Genomic DNA, 23,415 nt, shown 5'->3' with positions numbered 1-23,415 from the left:
GAGTTGGCTTCTAAGTCGATGCTGCCTTTCCCATTACAAAACATTAGCTGACTAAATGGGTTCAGGATTAAACCTGTAGCTCAGGAGATGAGGGGATGAAAGGGGGGAGATATAACTCTCAACGCTAAAATAACTCTGTTTGTCTTTTTGTTGTAGCTGTTTTTCGTTTCCTCTCCTGTTTAAAGTATTAGAGACAGAGGTTTATCTATAGAGTTAAGCTTTTAGGGTTCGTAGATTTGATCTATATCTGGGATATTTAAATCCACATGCTACATAAAAGTCATGTAAAAATGGTCCCTCTGTGACAGTCTTTCAGCTCTCACTTGATCATACAGTGTTTCATTAAAAATGTCATGTATTGAAAGAGCACTGGCATGAGTCATGAAACTTTATATCACACCTGGTCCTGATTAACCAGCTGTATGAACTTGGGCAATCTGCCTGCCTTCTCTGATCCTTGGTTTCTCCTCTGTAAAAAGGAAGTGTGGAATATGCTGTTGCCTGGATCATTCTAGCTGGAAGACTCTGCGGCCCCTGATAAGAATATTGTGATGGGCCATAGAACTGGCCCTGGAAGAATCAACTATACATGGTGCTTCAGCTGGCATCCCCTTGTGGGATGCACCTTGGTCTGAGACCATCAGGGTCATGCTAGACTTTGGAGTTCCTTTGGGCAGGTGAACTTGAGTTTGACGTGGTTTAATCTCTTTCTTCCCTAAGCAAAGTGTATGTTCATCCCCAGGGCTGTCATATGGAACCGAAAAGTTGGCCACAGATTTTACTTTGCATTTGTCCAACTTGGTGGGGACGTACGGGCAGTGAGTACTTACAGTGCAGGCTCTATACCTCTAACAAGATCATCCTTCCCTTTCCAAGGAACCTGGACACCATCGTTGCATTTCCTGGGGGAGAAAGCCTGCGTGGTTTTATACTGGTGACTGTTTTGGTGGAGAAAGCAGCAGTGCCTGGGATTAAGGTATCTTCCCACTCCACAACACTTTTTCATTTTTTAATGGGAAATCAGTTGGAACTTGACATCTTACCTGGTCTCTTTCTCTGTACTTGATTTCTCAATGCAGATACACATAGGCCTTGTTTGATTTGTTTCAACCCTGAGAAGAGAGACCTAAATTCTAGCCTGCAACAATATCTCTCTCTCCTTAATTTCAGTAAAACTTGGAATTGACCATTGACCCATTCAAATACCAGGCATTGTTCTAGGCAATGGGGATATCAGCGAGAAAAAGACAAACACCACCCAGACCCCCGCAGAAGCTCACGATCCGGTAGACCAAGATGGGTTGTTGTATAGGGTAATTAAAAAAAAAAAAAATGCAGTGTTTCACAAAGGCACACCTAAAGCCTAACCTAGGTTTTGAGGATTAAGGAAAACTCCCCAGGGGAAATGAAGCTAAATGAAAATCCAAGAGTTGTATGGGAATCAGATCCAGAGAGAGAGAGAAAAGGAGGAGAAGAGGGGAGGGAAGGGAAAAAGGGAAGACAGATGAGAGGAGAGGAGAGAAGCCTATTCCAGGGAGGGAGAAGCACTATGCAAAGGCTCAGAGGAAAATGCAAGTATTTAGAGCTGGAATGCATCGTTGACATTATCTAGCCCTGGGGCTTGCAAACAAGTTCCTTCAGGGATCAGACAGGTAACAGAAAGGCCAGGTGTAAAGCAAAAGACAGTAGAGGGACAAGTGATGAGCTAGAGACTTCATGCCTTGCCTAAAGATATTTAAGTTAGATTTACACTTTTCCTCATTACCTTTCCTGCTAAGCCTCTTCTCAGCATTCTCAGTAGGATGGCCAGTCCTCACGTAATTATTAACAGGACCCTCTTTCTTTCTCAAAGGTAAAACTATATGGTCACTTTAGTCCTCCACCATGTGTTAAGTATGTTGAAAGATACAGAACAAAACACTGGCCTTCTAAATGTAGTTCAGATAAGGGAGAGACTGCTTTGAGACAGGGAATGCTTCATGGAGAAGGGGGCCCTTGAGCTGGACTCTGAAGAAACCATCTGTAAGACAGAGCTTGGGAGTGAGAAAACCCTGGTTGAAGGTGCAGAAGTAGAAATGCTCATAATATATAAGCCCAGAAGAAAATAAAAGTTCAGCCCCCAAGAAGTAGAAAAAGTGGCAGTCAATGGAAAAATCCAGAACAGCCTATCCAGGGGTTTATCTGGGAGGTGCTTAGTGGGCATGGGTTCAGGCTCTTAGATCCCACAGTGGATCTAGTTTGGGGGTGCTCCCAGGAGCTCTGACAAATAGCCCAGGAGTCAGTTCCCCTCCACTGGGTCCCACAACTCTGGGGGCACACGCCATCTCAGTGGGCTTTAAGTGAATGCAACCAAACTGAGTGAATGATCTCACCCCCAGGCACTTGTTCAGGCAGTGAATGCAATCCTACAGCCCAGCCAGGACTCCCTGCTCCAAGCCTTGCAGCAGCTGAGAGTCTCCATTCAGGACATCACCAGAGCCTTGGAACAAATGCACGGTACAATGAACACTCCCTGTGTTGGCTGAAAGCTCCCCAGAGGCTGAAGTCTCTCCCGGTGGGGCAAAGGCCTAACTGGGTGATGATGATGCGTGTCTCCAGCAGATGGCATTGATGCATTACCTTTGTTTTAAAGCAAACTCATTTGCTATTAAGGAATGATTTCTCAGTTTGCAGAGATGGCTTCACGTGTTTGTCCTCGGCATTTTCTGGTGGTTAGGATAACTTATATTTTTCCTTTCATTGCTGGCCAGATATTTCTTTGGCATCTGGCATGAAACTGAAGAGGAGGTACACAAGAACGTGGGCTGTACACCGTCCATCTGCCATCCTCCAGGGCAGAACGGAGATAATGGGGCTTGTCTTTAAACTCTCTCCTGTCTTTAGAGGAGACTCTCTTTTGACTTTTCTTGCTGTTAAGTACTGAGGTGACTGACCTTGGCTTTAGGCCTTATCTGGTGGGCTGTCCAATTCTCTTTTTCTCTGGCCAGCAAAAGATGAGTGGTTAATGGTGTGGCCAGTTAAAGAAGCCCACACTTACGGGGATTGTTTACTTTTTATTCTGGTGACCACATTCCATCTCCAGTATCTGAGAGGCTCTTCAACTTCCTCTATCAGAGGAATCTTAAAAAATATGCTGAGGCTTTTCTTAAGGAAGGGTGTGGCAGAGCAGCTAATAGGGGAAAAGCCCCTGCGTAACAATTTCCCCACATCCTGCTTCACCGAAAGAATGAGAGGTTCTAGGTAAGAGAAAGTTTATAGCAAACAGAGGAGGAGGGCAGGAGAAAGAAACCAGGTGATGCTGATCTTTATTTCCTTGTGTTAAAAGAGTAAATAGACTTTTCACCCCGGAGTGTCCACGCTGATACAAATCCATCTGAGGTCACAACGTTATGTATTACTTCCATTCAACGTCCCTGTTTTACCTGTTACATGTGCATTTACTCCATTTCCTTGAATTTTAATTTTAAGCCCCTCTGATAACATCATTTGGAAACCCTGGTGGCGTAGCGGTTAAGTGCTAGGGCTGCTAACCAAGAGGTCGGCAGTTCAAATCTGCCAGGCGCTCCTTGGAAACTCTATGGTGTAGTTCTACTCTGTCCTATAGGGTCGCTATGAGTTGGAATTGACTCAGCAGTGGTGGGTTTGGTTTTTGGTTTTGGATAACATCATTGGGCCCTGGTGGCGCAGTGGCTAAGAGCTTGCCTGCTAACCAAAAAAGGTCGGCAGTTTGAATCCACCAGGCGCTCCTTTGAAACCATATGGGGCAGCTCTACTCTGTCCTATAGGGTGGCTATGAATCAGAACCCACCTGAGGGCGACAGGTTTGTTTTGGGTTTTTGGTAACATCTGTAGGTTTTCTGCCAAACAAGCACTCCCCAAACTTAGAAAGATGCATTTTGCTTTGCTAAGACGCTCTGAATTCATTACTCAGAGTATCAAGCCCATTAGAGGAACATTCCAGATGTCTTCAGACCATGTGAATGAGCAGAAGTGGATAGTTTGGGAAGGCTGTGAAAGACTTTCCACTGCATCACACAGATAGGTAGTAAGATGGCCAGCCTGTGTCTGCCTACCCCAGGCTTTCCCACTGTGACTGTTCAGTCACTTCTTAAGCCCCGGCCAACTGCCTGATGCCCTCTTGGATATTCTCTCTGAGGTTGTTTTCCACTCTTTTGCTTTATGTTTTTCCCCCTTTATACCTGATTACAGAAGGTGACCATTTTTCTAGGGCCACATTCCTTATTTCCCCCAAAGGCAAATTTTCCCACACGGACATAATTTGTTTTAAAGATTTTCCTGCCAGTCATTACACTGAGATGATGAATGCATCAGACTGTATTTTCCAAAGATCTCTAAAGTCCCTAGGTGGTGCAAACTGCACTCAAACTCGCCCAGCAGTGCCGGGAAAAAAATACCTGGTGATCTGCCTCTGTAAAGATTACAGCCTTGAAAACCCTGAGGGACAGTTCTACTCTGGAACACAGGGTTGCCATGAGTTGGAATGAACCCAACAGTGTTTTTTTCTTTTGAAATCAGACTGTATTTTCTAAACATGGTTGCAATATCTTCTGCATACCTGCTCCTCTACAGTGTGTTCTTGACACCCCTCTCATCAAGAGGTGGAGTCTATGTCCCTCAGACATAGGTGGGTTGGGCTTGTGACGTGCTTCTGGTCAATAGAATGCAGTGTACTGACATTACATGACTTCTGAGGCAAAGCTAGAAAAGGTGATAGAGCTTTAATCTTGTACACTGAGTCACCATGGAAGAAGCTCACCTGCCCCAAGGCCACCATCTTGTGAGAAAGCCACACCACATGGAGAGTCCATTTGTGTGTTCTCCAACTGGCACTTGGCATGGGAGGAAATGGGCTTTCAGATGATTCTACGCTCCAATCTTCAAGTCACCCTCAATCCAATGCTTCCCAACTGAGGCCACTGACACTGGAGCAGAGGCAAGCCATCCCTACTGACTCTTGTCCAAATTGACTCACAGGATCCAAGAACATAGTAAAGTGGTTGTTTATGCCACTCAATTTGGAGTGGTTAGTTACGCAGCAATAGAAACCAGATAAATATAGTTATAACAATAAGAACACATACTAGAAACTGAGGTTTAAGGAAACACACATACTTTTTAGTCATTGTCTTTGGTTTATAGTTGTTAACTCCCCTCTGAATGATAAATAGAAGTTCAGCTGGACTTCTTCCTCTGCTTTCATTCCCAAGAACACATCTTGCCAAACATTTCCTTTTCTTTGAGCCCATCTTTAGCAAGAATCATAAACTCTATTCCCTATCTGCCTAGATGCCTCTTTTCCAGACATGGAAGCCTGAAGGTATGCTCAAGCCAGTATAGAAGATACCCCTTGTTTTAAGGCTGCAATGGGCATTTCTAAGGACCAACATACTGTGACCTAAGTCACTAAGCTTTTGCCCAGCCCACCCATGATTCTCACTTCACAGTTTACACAGGTCTCACTACTGATTCCAGAATAAAACTACTCTGTGTTTCCCAGTCTGACTGCCTGTAGGCAGAACTCCGTAGAAGTACTAAAAACACCAGCTATACCCCATCTCAACTTGCCATTGCTTTTTTGCTTGTCGGCACTGAGTACCTGCAGGGTACAGGTCTACCATTGCTTTTAAATTGGTGGTCTACATAGAGCCTAGCCAGTTCTGAGCTTTGTGGTCAGTTGCGAGGCTAAACTATTTTCAGATTTTCAAGTATCTAAATAATTGTCAGATATGTTTTTTGGCATGTTTCTTGATAGCCCCTGTTATCTGAGAATTCATTTTCTCCCCAGAAAAGTGGAGAGATTTTCTTCTCTGAAAAAACAAGGAAATTTTTGCCTTGTGGTTTTTTTTTTTTTTTTTTCCTGAATCAACAGAATTTCTACTTTCTCCTTGACCCACGGGTAGTTATGAGAATTTTTCTTTTAATGGTCACGAGGAGTCTAAATATTTTCTTCTAATAATTTGGTGTATGTGTTTAAATTGTATTTCTTAATCAGTAAATTGATGCTAAAACAAGTGTGAATTTTGCTACAATTTCCTTCTGATTAATTCACTTAATTTTATCTGAGGACTTTCCTTTCTTAGGTTGGAAACTTATGTCTAAACCCAAATGGAAAATAATTAATGCTGGAATTCTCCTCGACTAAATTCCAGACAATAATTAATCACATTCACATTTCTAAAGTTGTCTTCACTTGTGGATTTATTACACACAGTAATCTGTAATTATAATCAGTCACTGGTTATTGTCAAGTCAATTATGGCTCCTGGTGACCCTGTGTGTTACAAGTAGGACCGCTCCATAGGGTCTTCTTGGCTGTAATCTTTATAGAAGCAGGTTGCCAGGCCATTCTTCTGTGGCACTGGTGGATGGGTCTGAACCGCCAACATTTACATTAGTAGTTGAGCACACACTATTTGTGCCACCCAGGGACCTGGCCTGAATATACCTAAACCATTCGAGCTATCATCTCATACTTTAAATCCACTTTTATAATGTCAAAACACCAAATATGGAAACACATAGACAGACATACATACATAAAACCAACACTCGAAGCACTGAAGAGTAATATAAACACTTACAGAAGATTCCTCAGAGATGTAAAGAAGACCATCAATTGTATATCATGCATCAAAACTATCTCAAGTTCCACAGGATGTGATTCTTATTGTTTTACATAGTTAAGGTTGACTTCAAGTTACCTGTATATTATCAACTTGCTTTGTTCTTCACTCCTTTTCACTCATTTATGCTGCCTTTAGGATTTACTCTAGTGAGAGTCTACTGGTAGTGAATACTTCCATCTAAAACTTGCCTTATTTCACTCTAATTCCTAAAGAATGTCTTTGCCAGCAATCATATTCTTTAGATATTGAAGACATCTGTTGAATATCTTCCATTTCCCATCGTCACTACTGAAAAGTTATCTGTCCATCTATCAGTCTTTGAAGGTAATCTATCTTTTCCCTTTGACTCTTTTTAAGATTTCCTCTTTTTCTGTCATATTGTTCAGTTAGTTCTGCTTAGGCTTCATTATGCTTCTTTAAAATTTTTGAAAATTCTATTTCTGTTCTTTCCTTTTTTTTTTTTTTTTCCTGCTGATTCTCACTGCTGGTTCTCCTTTTTTTATTTTTTATTTTTGTCTTATTTTTTACTGCTTGATGCCTATTGCCCTTGAAAAATCATTTGTAAGCAATCTTCAGGGATTAGGGAAAAGAAATATTTGTATTTGAATCTTCCTGGTTCTGGAGGACATTGTTGTTATGTTGTTAGGTGCCATCAAGTCGATTCTGACTCATAGCGACCCTATGCACAACAGAATGAAACACTGCTCGGTCCTGCGCCATCCTTACAATCGTTGTTATGCTTGAGCCCATTGTTGAAGCCACTGTGTCAATCTACCTCGTTGAGGGCCTTCCTCAACCACCTTAAATTAAGTCACCAAGTGAAATCCTGTGTACTAATCAGGCAACTGAGGACCCATATGCCAATCAGGCAATGGAACCTGGAAAGAAATGTGCAAAAATGGTCATAACTTCTCAGGGACAGATTTTTTTTTTAACCCTGCTCCACTCAGCACTAAGGTAACCTTCATTTGTTCTGGAGGTGACTGGCAGGCGTGGAGGGGAGGATCTCTAATTCACACTGACCATCAGATTATATGCTTTTGGGGCTCCCAGCTTAATATGAGAATGGTGTCATGTAAAATTCCTCAGCATAGCTGGGTCCAGTGCCTTATTTCTGGCTCTTATTATATGGAGAAACCCATAAAGCCAGAACCCGAGTGTCCCCGGATTGGAAAATGCCTTCAGGGAAAAAGTAGCTTTGCCACTCCAGTTTCTGCTTTCTTTTCTGGTTCTTGCTTTCCCTTAGGTTTTTACCTGGTGGCTCCTTATTGCCATTTCTGCTTTTTGATGTCTTTATGAAGATATCTTCATAATTTATTCAGTTTTTTTAAAAAAAATTGTTTTCAAAGGGAGTATAAAAAAAGGCAAACCCGTTGCTGTTGAGTCGATTCCAACTCATAGCGACCCTCTAGTGGGGCAGTCCTACTCTGTCCTGTAGGGTCGCTATGAGTTAGAATTGACTCCATGGTGATGGTTAATGGCAGGGCACAGTAGAACTACCCTAAGGGTTTCCAAGGAGCTGCTGGTGGATTCAAACTGCTGACCTTTTGGCTAGCAGCCTAAGCTCTCTAGCCACTGTGCCACCAGGGCTCCAGTTAATACTCCATTATCACAAACTAGTCTCTTTCCTTAATGTTAATTTTATTTGCATCTCTGCTCTCTCTGTTTCCATCATCACTTGATCTAGACCTGGTATCATCATCTCTTGCCTGAACTTCTGCAGTAGTCTTCTAAATCCTCTGCTTTGTCTGCTCTTAACCTAGTCTAATTCATTCTCTACACAGCAGCTGGGGTAAACTTTTAAATGTGCAGATCTTATTGCATCACTTTCGCTCCTAAAGCTTTTCAACTATTCCCGGCACAGCCGAATACAGTAGCCTCTAGTCACATGTGGCTGGCTGTTGAACACTTGAAATTTGGCTGCTGCAACTAAGGAACTGAATTTTTAGTTTCTGTTATTTTTAATTAATTGAAACTTAAAAATGGAATCAGTGTAAGTAAAATAATTTTCTGCTAAATATAACTTTATCGTTTTAGTAAAAGCATATATTTCATGTAATTGTTGAAAATTTAGCACCTAAATGAAATAGGCTGTAAGTGTAAAATAGAATTAAAAATATATATATTTTGGTGTGTTTTCAGAGAAGGTTTACACAGAAGTTTAGGCTCCCATTCAACAATTTCTACACAAATTGTTCAGTGACATTGTTGACATTCTTCACAATGTGTGAACATTCTCATTATTTCCATCCTGATTGTTCTGTTTCCATTAATCTGGTTTCCTTGCCCCCTTGCCTTCCCATCTTTGTTTTAAAGTAATTGTTGACATTTGGTCTCATACAGTTTTTTGTTTTTTTAAGGAGGACTGTACTCATGGGTAATATTCTTTATTTTGTGAGCCAATCTATTATTTAGCTAAAAGGTGATCTCAAGGGATGGTTTCGGTTAAAGGCTTAAAGAGTATGTCAGGGCAATAGTCTCAGGGAGTCCTCCAGTCTCAGTCAGTCCAGTAAGTCTAGAACTTTTTAAGAATTTGAGGTTCTGTTCCACATTTTTCTCCACTTCTATCAGGATCCATCTATTATTGTGGCCCTGATCAGAACAGTTGATAGTGGTAGCTGGGTACCATCTAGTTTTTCACAGGTAAGTACCAGATGTACTATAGGATTTCTCTAGATTCCCTTTATTACAGACTATACAGACTATTAGTTCTATAAACTAGTTTCTTCTTTGAGTCTTTGGTTTCCTTCTTTCTTATTTGCTCGAGACGAGTAAAGACCAATAGTTGTATCTTAGTCAAATAAAATTTTTAAGTGTTTAAATGTGTACACAGAATTTCAAGGATGTATTACAAAAAAAAAAAAAAAAAAAAACCTCTAATGATAATATTTGGATATCTGGGGTTACATAAAATATATTATTGCTATTAATTGCATCTATGTTTTTTCCTACTTTTTGAAGTTCCACTAGTAGAAATTTGATACTAAATGTGTAGATCACATGATATTCCTATTGGACCAATAGGAATTTGATTTGTTCATTATTCTAATGATAAGGCTAAAATACTTAACCTGTTCTATAAGATCCATTATGATCTGACCACAGACTATTTTATTTTTAATTTAATTTTATTTGATACCATGTTTTCCTTTACTTGGTTTTTTTCTTTTTTTTGGCATTAGCTTTTATTTCCACTACTAGTCTGTCAGTTTGTTGTACTGTGGTGACTTGCATATTACCATGATGCTGAAAGCTGTGCCACTAGCATTTCAAATGCTACCAGGGTCACCCATGGCAGACAGGTTTCAGCAGAGCTCCCAGACTGAGACAGACTGGGAAAGATGACCTGTTAGTCTACTACCGCAAAAAAAATTGGCCAGTGAAAACCTTATGATAGTGGCAGAATACTCTCTGGTATAGTGCTGGAAGTGTGTCCCTCAGGTTGGAAGGCACTCAAAATATGACTGGGGAAGAATTGCCTCTTTAGGGTAGAGTCAACCTTAATGATGTAGATGGAGTAAAGTTTCAGGACCTTCATTTGCTGATGTGGCATGACTCAAAATGAGAAGAAACACTTGCAAATATCCATTAATACTCGGAATGTGGAATGTACAAGACATGAATCTGGAAAAATTGGAAGTTGTAAGAAATGAAATGGAAGGCTTGAAGATCAATAACCTAGACATTAGTGAGCTGAAATGGACTGGTATCGACCATTTTGAATCAGACAATCATATGGTATTCTGGGAAGGATAAATTGAAGAGGAATGGTATCATGTTCATTGTCAAAAAGAAATTTCAATGTCTATCCTGAAGTACAGTGCTGTCAGATAGTTCCATCAGAAAAACAAGACAAAACAAAAAGAAATATATCTCATTTGGGAATATTACTTGAATTGCATTAAATCTGTATATTCATTTGGAGAAAAATTACATGATTTTGATATTATGGCTAATTTTTTCCTCTTATGATCAGGCAGGTGAAGAGGTAGACAGCAGCATAAAAATATCAGTCTAAGGTTTTTGGAAGAGATAAACTACTCCAAACTATTTCTTCATATTGCCAGGCATTCTTTTGTCACATGGGCTAAAATTTATCCAGATGGAGAACCATTCTCTTAGGTATATTTCTTGTTTTAGATTTGGATATAAGTTTCCTTGTCCATGAGCATTGTATACGAGAACATACCTTTTCATTTATTAGCTCATCTTTAATTTCTTTCAAGGGTTATTTTATAATTTCATACATACGTAAGGGGCTCACACATTGGTTTTTTTGCAGTTACTTTATGGTTTTCTTCCTGTTGTATATGGTATCTTTCGATTTAACTACCTCTTTTTTTTTTTTTTAGTTGTTTGATGCTGGTTTATAGAAATGAAATTGATATTTGAGTATTAATCTTGAATCCCACACCTTACTAAATGCTGTTATTAAGTCTAATAATTATATGTAAGTTACCTAGGTTTTCTATATAGAAATGATAGAATTTGGAAATAATGTTGTTTTGTTTCTTCATTTACAATAGTCTTAATTTTTCTTTCTTTCTTCTTCCTTTTGGCTGGGATCTCCAACACAATGCTGAATGGAAGTGCTATTGCTTCATTTTGTTCCACGTTTTAAAGGAAATGTTTTAATATTTCACTGCTAAGTACAATTTAAAAAAAAAATTTTTTAAGTACAATATGTACTATAGAATTTCTATAGATTCCCTTTATTAGTTTAAGACTGTTTCATCTTACTCTTAATTTGCTAAAATTTTGTTTGTTTATTTTGATCATGAATGGGTGTTGAATTTTATAATTTTAGTTTTATATCTTGAAATTATCATTTAATTTTTTTCTCCTTAAAACTGTTAAGTTGGGTAAACTATTAAAGTGTTGCCAATCATTCCTGCTTCAGCAAAAACTTGTAAAGAATGTTTAGCGGTTTCTGTACGAACAAACCACCAAATGGGAAGGGCCCAGAAGTAGAGCCCAGACAAAACTCTAGCACATGGGACATTGTCACAGAAGACCAGAGAGATTGGAGTACCACGTGGGGTCACTAAGGAGCCCCGGTGCTAAACAAGGAGCTCTGGTGACACAGCAGTTAAGAGTTTGGCTGCTAACCAAAAGGTCAGCAGTTTGAATCCACCAGTTGCTTCCTGAGAGCTCTATGGGGTGGTTCTACTTTGTCCTATAAGGTCACTATAGGGCTGCTATGAGTCGGAATCAACTGGATGGCAATGGATTTGTTTTTTTGTTTTTTTTTTTGGTTCTGGTGCTGAATGAAGACATGATTCAAGTGGGCCTAGAGGGCTTCAGAGAAAATGAGGAGCAGGAGGAAGAGATGGGGGTCCGGAGGCTAGTTGTGGTGGTAGAGAAAAAGGAAATGATTGTATGGAGATGGCATTTATAAGCCTCAATAAAAAGACGTTTCTTTTTCCATCAGAAGCAAAGGGACACAGGCAGGAATATAGGTAAGGTAAATATATACCAGATCACAGAATATTTAGGGTTCTCATTATATGAAGAAGAGAGAACAACCTTCAAAATTTGTCACTAAGAAGTTTAGCACAAAAGAACAGGAATGTTTCCTTATAAACAAGCTAATATCTAGTAGAATCAGTTATACCCAGGAATTGGCATAGATTCAAAAAAAGAAAAAAAGCCACACAGATTAATGAATGCAGCTAAGAATAGAGCTAAATGAGCCTATACCTGACCTGGTGTGGCCGTCCCAGGACAAGGGACAAGGGACACTCATTCCTTCTTCCTTTGTTGACTGAACAGAGCTTCACTTGACCGTGGATGACTTTAGTTTCCTTCTCCTGGGAAAGCCTTGGAAGACGTGATGCTTTCTCACTGCTTTTCTCCTCTTCCTTTCCCACATTCTCTCAGACATCATGTCTGTTTAAAATATTACATTTTTAAAGATGGCCTTGATCTTTTTGTTTTTGTTGATGTTAAGCACAGAAAAGGGAAGTTCTACAAATAGAAAAGGGCAGCATATGGAAGAGTTTAAAAGTTCTGAAAGCACCGGTGAGGGGGACTACAGAAGGGAACATTCCAGCCCCCTCTTGCTTCTGCTTTCATTCCAAGGTCTGAGTGCAGATCAGATAGAGGAGGCAGCCTCAGGAAAGCAGCAGGGCCTGCATGTGGAACCAATTCCTTTTTGTGCTTGTAGTAAAGTTCATATTTTGATTGCTTCTCCAGATTATGTAGATCCAGACATATTTTATGCAGTCATCCGGATCTTTCTCTCTGGGTAAGTATAGTTCAACTGTTTTTCTGCATGGGGAAAGAGCAGACAGAAGCTTCCTGGAGTAAGAAACACACCACGTAACCCTTGCTAGCAGAGTAATTACTTGCATCCACTCTTGGATGAAAGAAGTGGGATATCCTCTGGATGATGAATGACATTGGAGGTTAATATTTTTGTTCTGAATGATTGTTCTTTAGGCCATCATATTAGATCCATTTATATTCACTTTTCTAGAACCTCAACTTGGTGACAGCAAAAAACAAAAGAAGGAAAGAAAGCCCAAGACGCCATCCACATAGCGTTATTGCTTGTACCCATTCTCTCTCCCCTTTTGATCTAGAGGGTTGAATTGGAGGAGTAGACAATAGCATGAAAGCATTAGCTAATACTCCTGGAAGAATTGCCCCAAACCAGTTTTTCATATTTGCAGATGTTCTTTTGTCACAGGCCTGACATTCCTCCAGACAGAAAACCCTACTTTCAGATACGTTTCTTCTTTTAAATATAGTAGTCATTCCCACATTCCTACCTTGACATGTTTTAATCAGATTGCTTTCGTATTCATTAACTGAGAGAACTATGTTTGTCTGTTTGTTTTAATGGTGATAAGTAAAATATGGAGATGGTGTATATGTTAGGTGAAAATTGCAAAAAATAGATAACATCTAGTGTGCCATTTTGATAATTAGGAGATGCCTGAAATGCTATCAAGAGAAAGATTCTAAAGCTGTTCTGGAAATAGCAAAGGGCATGCCAAATGCTAGAATCTATTAGTGACATATCCCATTGGTGCAAAAAGGAAGTAAAAACATATACTAAGTATGTTCTGTAGGTTGGGTAGGTTTGGAGTGCGTGACACTGTAAGGGGAGGCCAACCTGGGTGGAAATCTTTATTGTAGGGAGAAAGTAGCAAGAAAGTTCTTTGAGAGTGATAGGTAAGGGTGAAGAAAGAATAAATTGGAGAAATGGAGTTGGGAATGTGCCTCAAAATTTAGGCTTTCCATGTAAACCAGCACCCCTTCCTTTTGGAAGCCTTTCCCAAAGAGGTTATGTGTGCCATAGACCATGTCATGTTCTCCGTATTCTTTGCATGTAGTGAGGCTCAAGATGAAGATCTGATTCTAAAATAGAGTATCTAGAAACAAATACTAAGCAAGACATGCAGATATACTTTGGTAGGGTTAGACAAGAGGGAAAAACAAGGCTGTTCTTTTTTTAAAGTTCATGCTATCATATACCATGTTTAGAGTAGCTGCAGAAATAGGCTGGGATTTAGGAAGCACAAATCTAGAAAAATCTCTTTGTGCTTTATTTTGATATTTAAATCTATATTAGTTTTCTGTTTTTGCATAACAAATTATCACAAATTTAGCAGCTTAAGACAACACACATTTATTACCTCACAGTTCAGTAGATCAGAAGCCCAGGCAAACTCAGCTGGTTACTTTGCTTAGGGCCTCACAAGAGTTAAGCCAAAGTGTCTGCTGGGCTGGGCTCTTATCTGAAGAATCTAGGGAAGAATTTACTTGCAAACTCATTCATGTTGCTGGCATAATCCTGTTCCTTGAGGTTGTCCAACGAAGATCTCTATTTCCTCTTCGGCTATTAGTCAGGAGCTGCTGTCAGCTTCTAGAGTCCGCCTGTACTCCTTGTTATGTGTTCTCTCCATCTCAGCAATGGTGCTTCAAATGCTTCTAGTAAATTTCTCCAACTTCTTCTGTCTCTCTCCAAGAAAAGCTCTCTGTTTTTAAAGGTCTCGTGTGATTAGATATAATCCACCTGTATAATTAGATATACCCTCCCCCCCAAAAAAACTATAATCACCTGTATAATCCAAGACAACGTCCCCTCTTCAGGTCAACTGATTAGTAACCTTAATTACATCTGAAAAGCTCCTTTTACCTAGAAAATATCATATTCATGGACATCACAACTCATTTATATTAACATCCCGAGGATTCGAGTGGGATATCTTGGATGCGGGATGGGGAGCAGTTTTAGAATTCTACCCCACAATAGCCTCTAGGGAATAAATAAGTTCTACTTCTTCCTTAAACCAGAGGCAACTGATAAAGACCTACTACTACATATTCTGAAATTTTCAGAACTAGAAGGAGCCCTGGTAATATAATAGTTAAGCACTCAACTACTAACTAAAAGGTTGGTGGTTCCAACCTACCTAGTGGCTCTGGCTCCACAGGAGAAAGACTTGGCGATCTGCTCCCATAAAGATTATAGCTTAGAACACCCTGTGAGGCAGTTCTACTCTATTGCATGAGGTTGCTGAGTCCAAATCAACTCAACAGTATCCAACAACAGCAGCAACAACAGGAGGGCACAAGATAGTGACTGTTTTATTAAAATAAGTTCTAAATCAGTGATATATTTTATCTGGAATCTGAATAAATGACCCCTCTCTGTTTCTGATCTTCAAAAACATCCCCCATGTAGCTAAACTAAGTTGTCAGCACTAAATCCAAAGTGTATTGCTTCCGACTCATAGCGACCCTATAGGACAGAGTAGAACTGCTTCACAGAGTTTCCAAGGAGTGCCTGGTGGATTCAAACTGCCAACCTTTCAGTTAGCAGCCATAGCACTTAACCATGACGCCACCAGGGTTTTCTTGATAAGTATAAAAAAAAAAAAAATAGCTTGCCAAAAATATCAGCATTGTTTAGAATTCTCAATAAGGTTGCCCTATGTTTGGTCTGTAATTTTGTTTATATATTTTTAAAACATTTTGCTTAGGAGAATTGAGAGACTATGTAGATGAAACATATTCCCTTCATTTCTGACTCACATTAAATTTTCTTGACCAATTCAACGAAGTTATTGACCCCTGTGGAAAAATACCTCATGTCGTATTTTTTTTCTGTTAAAACTTCCCCTTTTCTTGGGGTTGCTTGAAATATACTACATAAAAAGCTAAAAATAACCTTGCCTAACAATATTTGAAAGTAACTAGTTTCTTTCCTTAGCACACAGTGGTCTGGGCCTGAGAGTGGATGGGAGCAATCCACAGGCTGCTCAGAGAAACCTGATTTCCTTCCTCAGACTAATCTTATGATAGCTGGAGAATATAGGTTTTGAAAATAATGCCCTTCTTTGGTTTTGTTTTACTTACAACCTGGTGTTCTGTCCAGCAACTTCTATGTAGTTTCAACATAGTTTAGGTTGGGGAACTGACTGGAGATTGATTGGTGTTGCTTAGGCCATTTGAGACGTCTGATGGTTTTTTTCAGCTGGCCAAATTCTTTCAAGAAATGACACTTGGGTCTACATATTATGAATATATAATACAGATTTTTAGACTGTCATTCATTCGTCAGATATTTAGTGACTGTTTACCACAGGGCAGACACAGTTGTAGTTGTTGAGAATAGTGAAACCAAACAACTCGTTCCTTGTGGAGTTTACATCTTAATAACGGGAGACAATGAATAAAATGAACAAGTTAATACAATAAAATCAAATATCACACAATGCACGGTACACCAATAAGCAATATAGGGAAATGTAAGGTAGAATACAGGGTATCAGGGAATGTTAAAAAAAAAAAAAAAGAAAAAAAACTAGTGCCAGGGAATGTTAGGGGTTTCTAATTTATTTAGTGTGATCCAGGAATGGCATACCATTAAGGTGAGTTTTGAGCAGACATGTAAGAGAGTGAGCCACCTAGATACTTGTTCCAAGCAAAAGCAACAACGATTGCAATGACCCTGAGTGGGAGCAAGTTTGTTATGGCAGGACAGCCACACTGAGGCCAGCAAGGCTGGCATGGGGTAAGTGATACAAGATGAGACCAGAGTGGTAGTAGAGGACGAGATCATGTAGATCTTCTTGGTTTCTTTTCTAAGTGAGATAAACAAAGTTGACAAGTTTTGAGAAGAGGTATGATGTGATCTGCCTTCAGTTCCAAACCATCACTCTATCTGCTAAGTGGAAAATAGATTATTTGAGAGCAGAGTTGGAAGCAGGGAAAGTATTTAAGGAGTTGTTATAACAATCCAGAGTGGTGGGCTCAGACTAGAGTGGGAGGAGTGGAGGTGTTAGGAGATGGTCAGATCTGGGGTATATTTTGAAGAAAACTTGACTAGGGCTTGCTATTTGATTAGCTGTGGAAAGAAAAAGAAGAAGATCAGTCAAAGGTGATCCTAAGGCTTTTGGCCGAATTCCCTGGAAGAATGGTGCTCCCGTTGACTCTGATAGGGAAGCCTAAAGGAGAAATGAGTTTGGCAAAGGGTAGGAGATATCTGGAAATCAATTTGAAACACCTTGGTTCCTGTCGAGATATCAAAGAGACAGTTGGATATATGACTCTGGAGTATTGGGAAAGGTTCAACAGGAGGTGTAAACAGGAATCCCCGAGCGACACAAATGGTTAAGTGCTCAACTACTAGCCGAAACGTTGCCAATTTGAACCCACCCAGAGGCACCTCGGAAGAAAGGCCTGATGATCTGCTTTCAAAAGGTCACAACCTTGAAAACCTCATGGAGCAGCTCTCCTCTGCACACATGGGGCTGCCTTGAGTCAGAATCAACTAGAAGGCAACTGACAACAAAACCCACCCATTGCCATTGAGTCGATGCCGACTCATAGCGACCCTATAGGACAGAGTAGAACTGCCCCATAGAGTTTCCAAGGAGCACCTGGTAGATTCGAACTGCCAACCTTTTGGTTAGCTGCCATAGCTCTTAACCACTACGCCACCAGGGTTTCCAACTAACAACAATATAGGTATAAACTTGCGAATGGTCAGAATTTAGTTCTTTTAAATCCATGAGACTAGATACGATCATTCAGGGAGTGAAAGTAGTTAGAGAAGGCCAAAGGTTGACCTCTGCGAACATCCAACTTCTAAAGTCCTCAAGATGGGAAGGAACGGGTGCAAGAGACTGAAATGACTTCATAAGATCATCAACCAGATTACCAAGAAAACTATGAACAAGTATGTCTGTGTGTGTTTGGTCCCTTTACTTCCCAATAGCAGTCACGTCTTCATTGTTTCTTCCCTGTAACATTCATTCAGCGATTTTATTGGACCAGTGTCCTGACTTTGACAAGTCACAAAATCTCTCCTGTAATATCCGGAGCCCCTTTCATTCTGCTAGCAGCTCAGAGAGGCTAATGAACTAATCCAAGGCCCACAGTTATCAAAGAGCGAAGCTGAGATTAAATTCCCTATCTGCCTGAAATAGAGCTCTCACTCCTCACAGCTACCTAGTGCGGCCTGCTGCGATTTAACAATTGGGATCTTCTCTTTACATTTCGTCTTTGTTTCCTCAGCTGTGCTTTCTGTCCTCCTGTCTTTCCAGAGCGCTATTTCCCCACAAAGGCCACTCTGCTGTTTAGCCAGTGAAAACCAGAGGGAAAGAACTCAAAACGAAAACAAGTCAGTTGCATTTCCTACCTCAGAAAAAGGGCATGTGTAGCAAGCAGAGCAGTCTTTCTGCTGCCTCTCTAAGTGTGTGTGTGGTGGTGTGGTTTCCTTCTCTGGAGCAAACTGACTTTCAGAATTACAAGAAGAAGGTGAAACGTCAATGTAAGCCCATTATTTAAATTATATAACAGAGAAAGTAGCTTGTCCCTAGCAATGAGAGGAAAAGATTCCTTTCCTTCGTAACAGTGGAAATTCACATGTGGGCTTCTTGAGAAAATGAAAACAGGAAGTGACAGGTTTGGAATTCATGTTCTGGTTTCCTCATTCTCTAGCTACGTGACATTAGAGACTTAACTGCACTGAGTCTTCATTTCTTTATCTGTAAAATGGGGTGAAAAAGACCTGCCCTGATCCACTCACAAGAGGTCAAATGCAAAATAAATGTGAAGGTGCTATATAAAATATAAAGCATTGTAAGTACAAATGTAACCTGTTCTTCTTGTTGCCATTGTTACTATCATATTATAGTGTCCCTCACGTACACTCCGTGACTGCTCAAGACTCTGTGAAAAGTCAGACACTAGGAAAAGAGTAAAGTAAATGCAAGCAGAAAGAGGAAGACAGAGACGAAAGGCTGAAGGGAGGGAATCAGAGAGACAGGAGACAAGAGAGGGAAGGGAAAAAGGAGACAAGAGGAGAGGGGAGGGGAAGAGCTTACTCAAGGTGAGCATGACTAACAACCCCAGTTTCGGTCTTTCCACATGAGCCTTTGTCAACCTGCAGGGTTGTAGTCTGTTCTCTTCGTTGCCACCCTTATTATCCACTCTTACTATTAATACCTGCTATTAACAAGGAGCCCTGGTGGTGTAGTGGTTAAGTGCTTGGCTGCTAACCAAAAGGTTGGCAGTTCAAATCCTCTGGCTGCTCCTTGGAAACCCTGTGGGCAGTTCTACTCTGTCCTGTAGGGCTGCTGTCAGTCAGAATCAACTCGATGGCAACTTTTGGTCTCATCAAAGGATTTGGTAGTCATTTCTACAAAGTCAAATATTTAGAAAGTATAAGTCTTAATGTGACAGCTATTATAGTTATCAATGTTTTGGAGAGAGGCAAGGATGTGTGTGTGAGTGTGTGTATGTGTGCACACTCCCGTACGCGCATGGTTGTATATGTGAGGCTTTTTGTGGAGTTAGAGGCATCAGGTCATCAAAGTTGAAATTAGTGGAGCAAGTAGAGTGTTCCAGAGCCCCTGCATTGTTCCTGTTCATCAGCGCTGAGACCATCTTTAAAATTAAATTTCTCCAAAGAGTATGTCATGAGACCACTGCCAAGCATTCCCTTCCACATAACATTACTTCTCTGGAAGAATCCTTTAAATGAGGAAGAGTAGTCTTTTGTTATATGGCCAGTCATGACGTTGGCATCAACATAATACATACATACACAACCTGCAAAGATATTCAGTCTCCTGTCCTAAAATTACCACCAAAATCATGTTTACATTTCTGCTCACTCTCCATTTTCTTATCAGAAAATGTACTAATTCCTAGCACCCCCTTCTTCTCCCTGACTTTTCCTTAGATGGAAAGATAATCCAGCAATGCCAGTGGGGCTGATATATGAAGGAGTCTCAAAAGATCCCCTGAAGTACTCTGGAGGGAGTGCTGCTCAGAGCACAGTGCTTCATGCTTTTGATGCATTCTTAGGTATTCGCCATAGCAAGGAAAGCGGTAAGCCGGGCTATTTTTCTTTTTTAATAGGGAGATTGAAGCAGAGATATCTACGAATTAATAAAACCAAGTGTAAATTGAAACGTTGCAAAGTCTGTATTTCCCCAAGTCAACCAATAAACTGTGTACCTGTCATAGGTTATCATGTCAAGTCAGTTAATATCAGATCCCAGCAGGAGCTGTGTTTTCATTTTCAAATCTTACCCCCTTGTGTTATTTCCAACTGTTCACTATGATTTTGATTTGGATCCCGAGGCAGTAGCTTCCTTTCTCTAAAAGGGGGAGATCTTTGGAGTTCGAAGGCTATGGCATTATGTTGATGAGTCTGTAGCCAGCTGGTGCTGCCTATGAGTTCCTCCACTAAAGTCCTTCCCCATAAACATGGTGCAACTTTCAGCCAAATCAAGTTAGACCAGAAGGGAGATCTATCTTACTGGAAACTTGAAATTGCTCATTTCCTTACCTGCCAGCATCAAGTCAAGTATTTGATAACTGCAGAAAGACACTTCGTGCTAGGGTTTTCAAGCTGAATTAGAATTTTAAAAATGACTAGAACTTGGCCTCGTAGAGGCCAGTCTCACCCATAAAAGGCAGTTCTCCAGAATATGATTCTTCATGGAATTTTGCATTTGGTAATGTTAGTAGCTGATTTACCATGCATAATGTTAACACATAATGGATTTCCTGTCAGGATCTATTGATAGAACTTAAAAAAAAACTTGACTTCTAGAGGTCATTACTAAAATAGTTGCTTAGTCTTTATCTTATTTGCCCTTACAAACTCTGTAACTTCCCTCTTTCTAACCACTCCTTCCAAATCTAAGTACTTAGGAAACAGAATTTACCAGAGTATTTAGCTAATCAGCTTAAGTGGTTCTCATTCAGAACCCCATAGACGAATGAGTGTACCCCATCCTGTTTGTTGTTGTTGTTAAGTTCTATCAAGTCAGTGTTGACTCACAGTGACCCCATACATGACAGAATGAAACACAGGCTGGTCCCACACCATTCTCACAATCGTTGCCATGTATGATCCCATCGTTGCAACCACTGTATCAATCCATCTCGTTGAGTGTCTTCCTCTTTTTCACTAGCCTTCTGCTTTACCAAGCATGATGTCCTTCCCCAGGAACTGGTCTCTCCTGATAACATGTCCAATGTAAGTGAGATGAAGGCTCAACATCCTCGCTTCTAAGGAGCATTCTGGCTGTACTTCTTCCAACACAGATTTGTTCATTCTTCTGGCAGTCCATGGTTTATTCAATATACCACCCAACACCATAATTCAAACACATCAATTCTTCTTTGGTCTTCCTTATTCATGCCCAGCTTTTGCATGCTTATGAAATGATTGAAAATACCATGGCTTGGGGCAGGCCCACCTTAGTCCTCAAGGTGACATCTTTGCTTTTTAACACTTCAAAGAAGTCTTTTGCAGCAGTTTTGCCCAAATCAATGGAGATTTCAAAAGGAAACAAGATTGCCTTTGAACAGATCATCTTATTGATTATGCCTTATGTTTGTGAATATTCTTTATAGTGGCTAGCAAGAGACTTTGTTCACATTAAAAAAAAAATGTTCACATTAGGTGTGTGATATACATGGATAGGTTAGTTCATAGATCTAGCTGCAACTCAGTTATTCGAGATGTGCTCGCTTCTTTTTGTCTTCCCCAGCTCCTAGCAACAATCAAGAATATGCATTTGAGTATTTGAACCCTGTGAGTAAAAAGCCAGCAAGGTGGAGTGGCCATTAGGACAGCAGCTACAGTTTCGACTGCATTAGTGTCTGGATATGCAAGTAGGGTTTTCCTATACTTCCATTTGGATCTCTGATGCTGTTCTGAATTGCTTCTTTCAGGTGACTTTCTGCACAGAATGAGGGACTACATGCCTCCTTCCCACAAGGCTTTCATAGAAGAAATCCACTCTGCTCCTTCGCTGAGAGAATACACCCTGTCCTCAGGAAATTGCCAACTTCTTACAGCCTATAACCAGTGTACGGAGGCCCTGGCAGAGCTGCGCACCTATCACATCACTGTGGTGACCAAATACCTCATCACAGCTGCAGCCAAAGCAAAGGTCAGGAGGCCGAGCCATCTCCCGGGGCCACCTCAGGCTTTAGAAAAAATAGGCACAGGAGGAACTACAGTACTGAGCTTCCTGAAGACTGTTAGGGATAAGACTTCAGAGTCAATTCTCCACCCAGCTCTTTAAGGGACTGCCCTTTCCCCTGGCAATGCAGAACAGGGGGTTTCCCTCATCCTCTTCCCCATTGGAGGGCAGTTGTCCTGGCGAATGAGGGTCAGGATTCTGTTCGAAATAATCTAAAAGTGATCTCAACACTATTTGTGTTTCTGGTCTCTAGAGCATTGTATTCTCCTTTGTTGAGACCTGTTAGTCTTCAAAGAGAATTTACAGTGCCAAAACTTGCCTTCCCTGACCGATCACTACTTATTAGCAAAAAGCTTTAGACACGTCCTCATTCAGGACCCCACCAAGGAATGAGCGTACCTTGTTCTGTTTACAAAAGTAATATCAACTCCACTGAATTTTCAAAAGGAAATAAAATTGCCTTTGGACGCATTGGCTTGTAGATTTCTTTAAAAAAATGAATTAAATATTTGTGCATTCATTCATTCATTTAAAAATTCATTAAGTTCCTGTTGAGTTCTGGCTTGCCTTTCATAGGACTTTTGGGTGGCGCAAGTGGTAATGTACTTGGCTGCTAACCAAAAGGTTGGACGTTCTACCCAAAGGCACCTCAGAAGAAAGGCCTGGCAATTTACTTCCCAAAATTCAGCCACTGAAAACCCTTTGGAGCCAAGTTCTGCTCTGACACACATCAAGTGGCCATGAGTCAAAAGTGACTCATTGGCAGCTGGCTTGGTTTGGTTTGGTTTACTAGCTTAGGGGTGAGAACAGAGATTTTGTGAACTCAGTCCAACCCTCTTTTCCCTCCATGTGTGTTGATCATTGGCAGGAGGTTGAAATGATTAAATAGACGAGTGGAGGGAGGAGGAGACTGACAATAGGGTTGGGAAGTCACCAGTACAAAAAGGAATAGTTAACGATATGGGAGTGAATGAGACTTTTCCACACAGTGCATAATTTGAAAATTCTATTTTGTTTTCATCCATTATTTTTAGAAGAATGATTCTCCTCACACTAGAAGTTTCTATCTATAAAATGAATTAATTGACGCTTTGGATGGAAATGAGCAAAATAACTGCACTAGAAAAGCGTAGTGGGAATAAATTTTAAACCCACATGCTCAGTGCGCAAATAAATGTAACTGTTTTTATTGTCGTAGTTTCTATCTTAAGGTCTTATTCCACCTGCCAGTAGAAAACTAAAACACTGAAGCTTGCCAGTTTAGAAAAAACTCCATGAATTTAAGGCTTCCCCCCACCATG

General features: G+C 40.4%; 1 protein-coding gene across 1 annotated transcript in view; it reads left to right on the top strand.

The window, feature by feature from the left end:
- Positions 1-22,537, top strand: part of IDO2 (indoleamine 2,3-dioxygenase 2) — a 104,185-nt gene extending 81,648 nt beyond the window's left edge. Inside the window, exons 6-10 of the mRNA XM_049866183.1 lie at positions 877-976; positions 2,379-2,496; positions 12,843-12,894; positions 19,852-20,000; positions 21,861-22,537. Of these exons, the coding sequence (XP_049722140.1) occupies positions 877-976; positions 2,379-2,496; positions 12,843-12,894; positions 19,852-20,000; positions 21,861-22,216 (775 nt within the window). The 3' untranslated portion in view covers positions 22,217-22,537. The remainder of the gene's footprint in view (positions 1-876; positions 977-2,378; positions 2,497-12,842; positions 12,895-19,851; positions 20,001-21,860) is intronic.
- Positions 22,538-23,415: the final 878 nt, after the last annotated feature.

The sequence above is a fragment of the Elephas maximus genome, chromosome 22, assembly GCF_024166365.1.
Source record: "Elephas maximus indicus isolate mEleMax1 chromosome 22, mEleMax1 primary haplotype, whole genome shotgun sequence".
In the NCBI taxonomy this organism is placed as follows: Eukaryota; Metazoa; Chordata; class Mammalia; order Proboscidea; family Elephantidae; genus Elephas; species Elephas maximus.
Note: the sequence above shows the minus strand (reverse complement) of the source record. Positions and strands in the feature narration are given on the sequence as shown.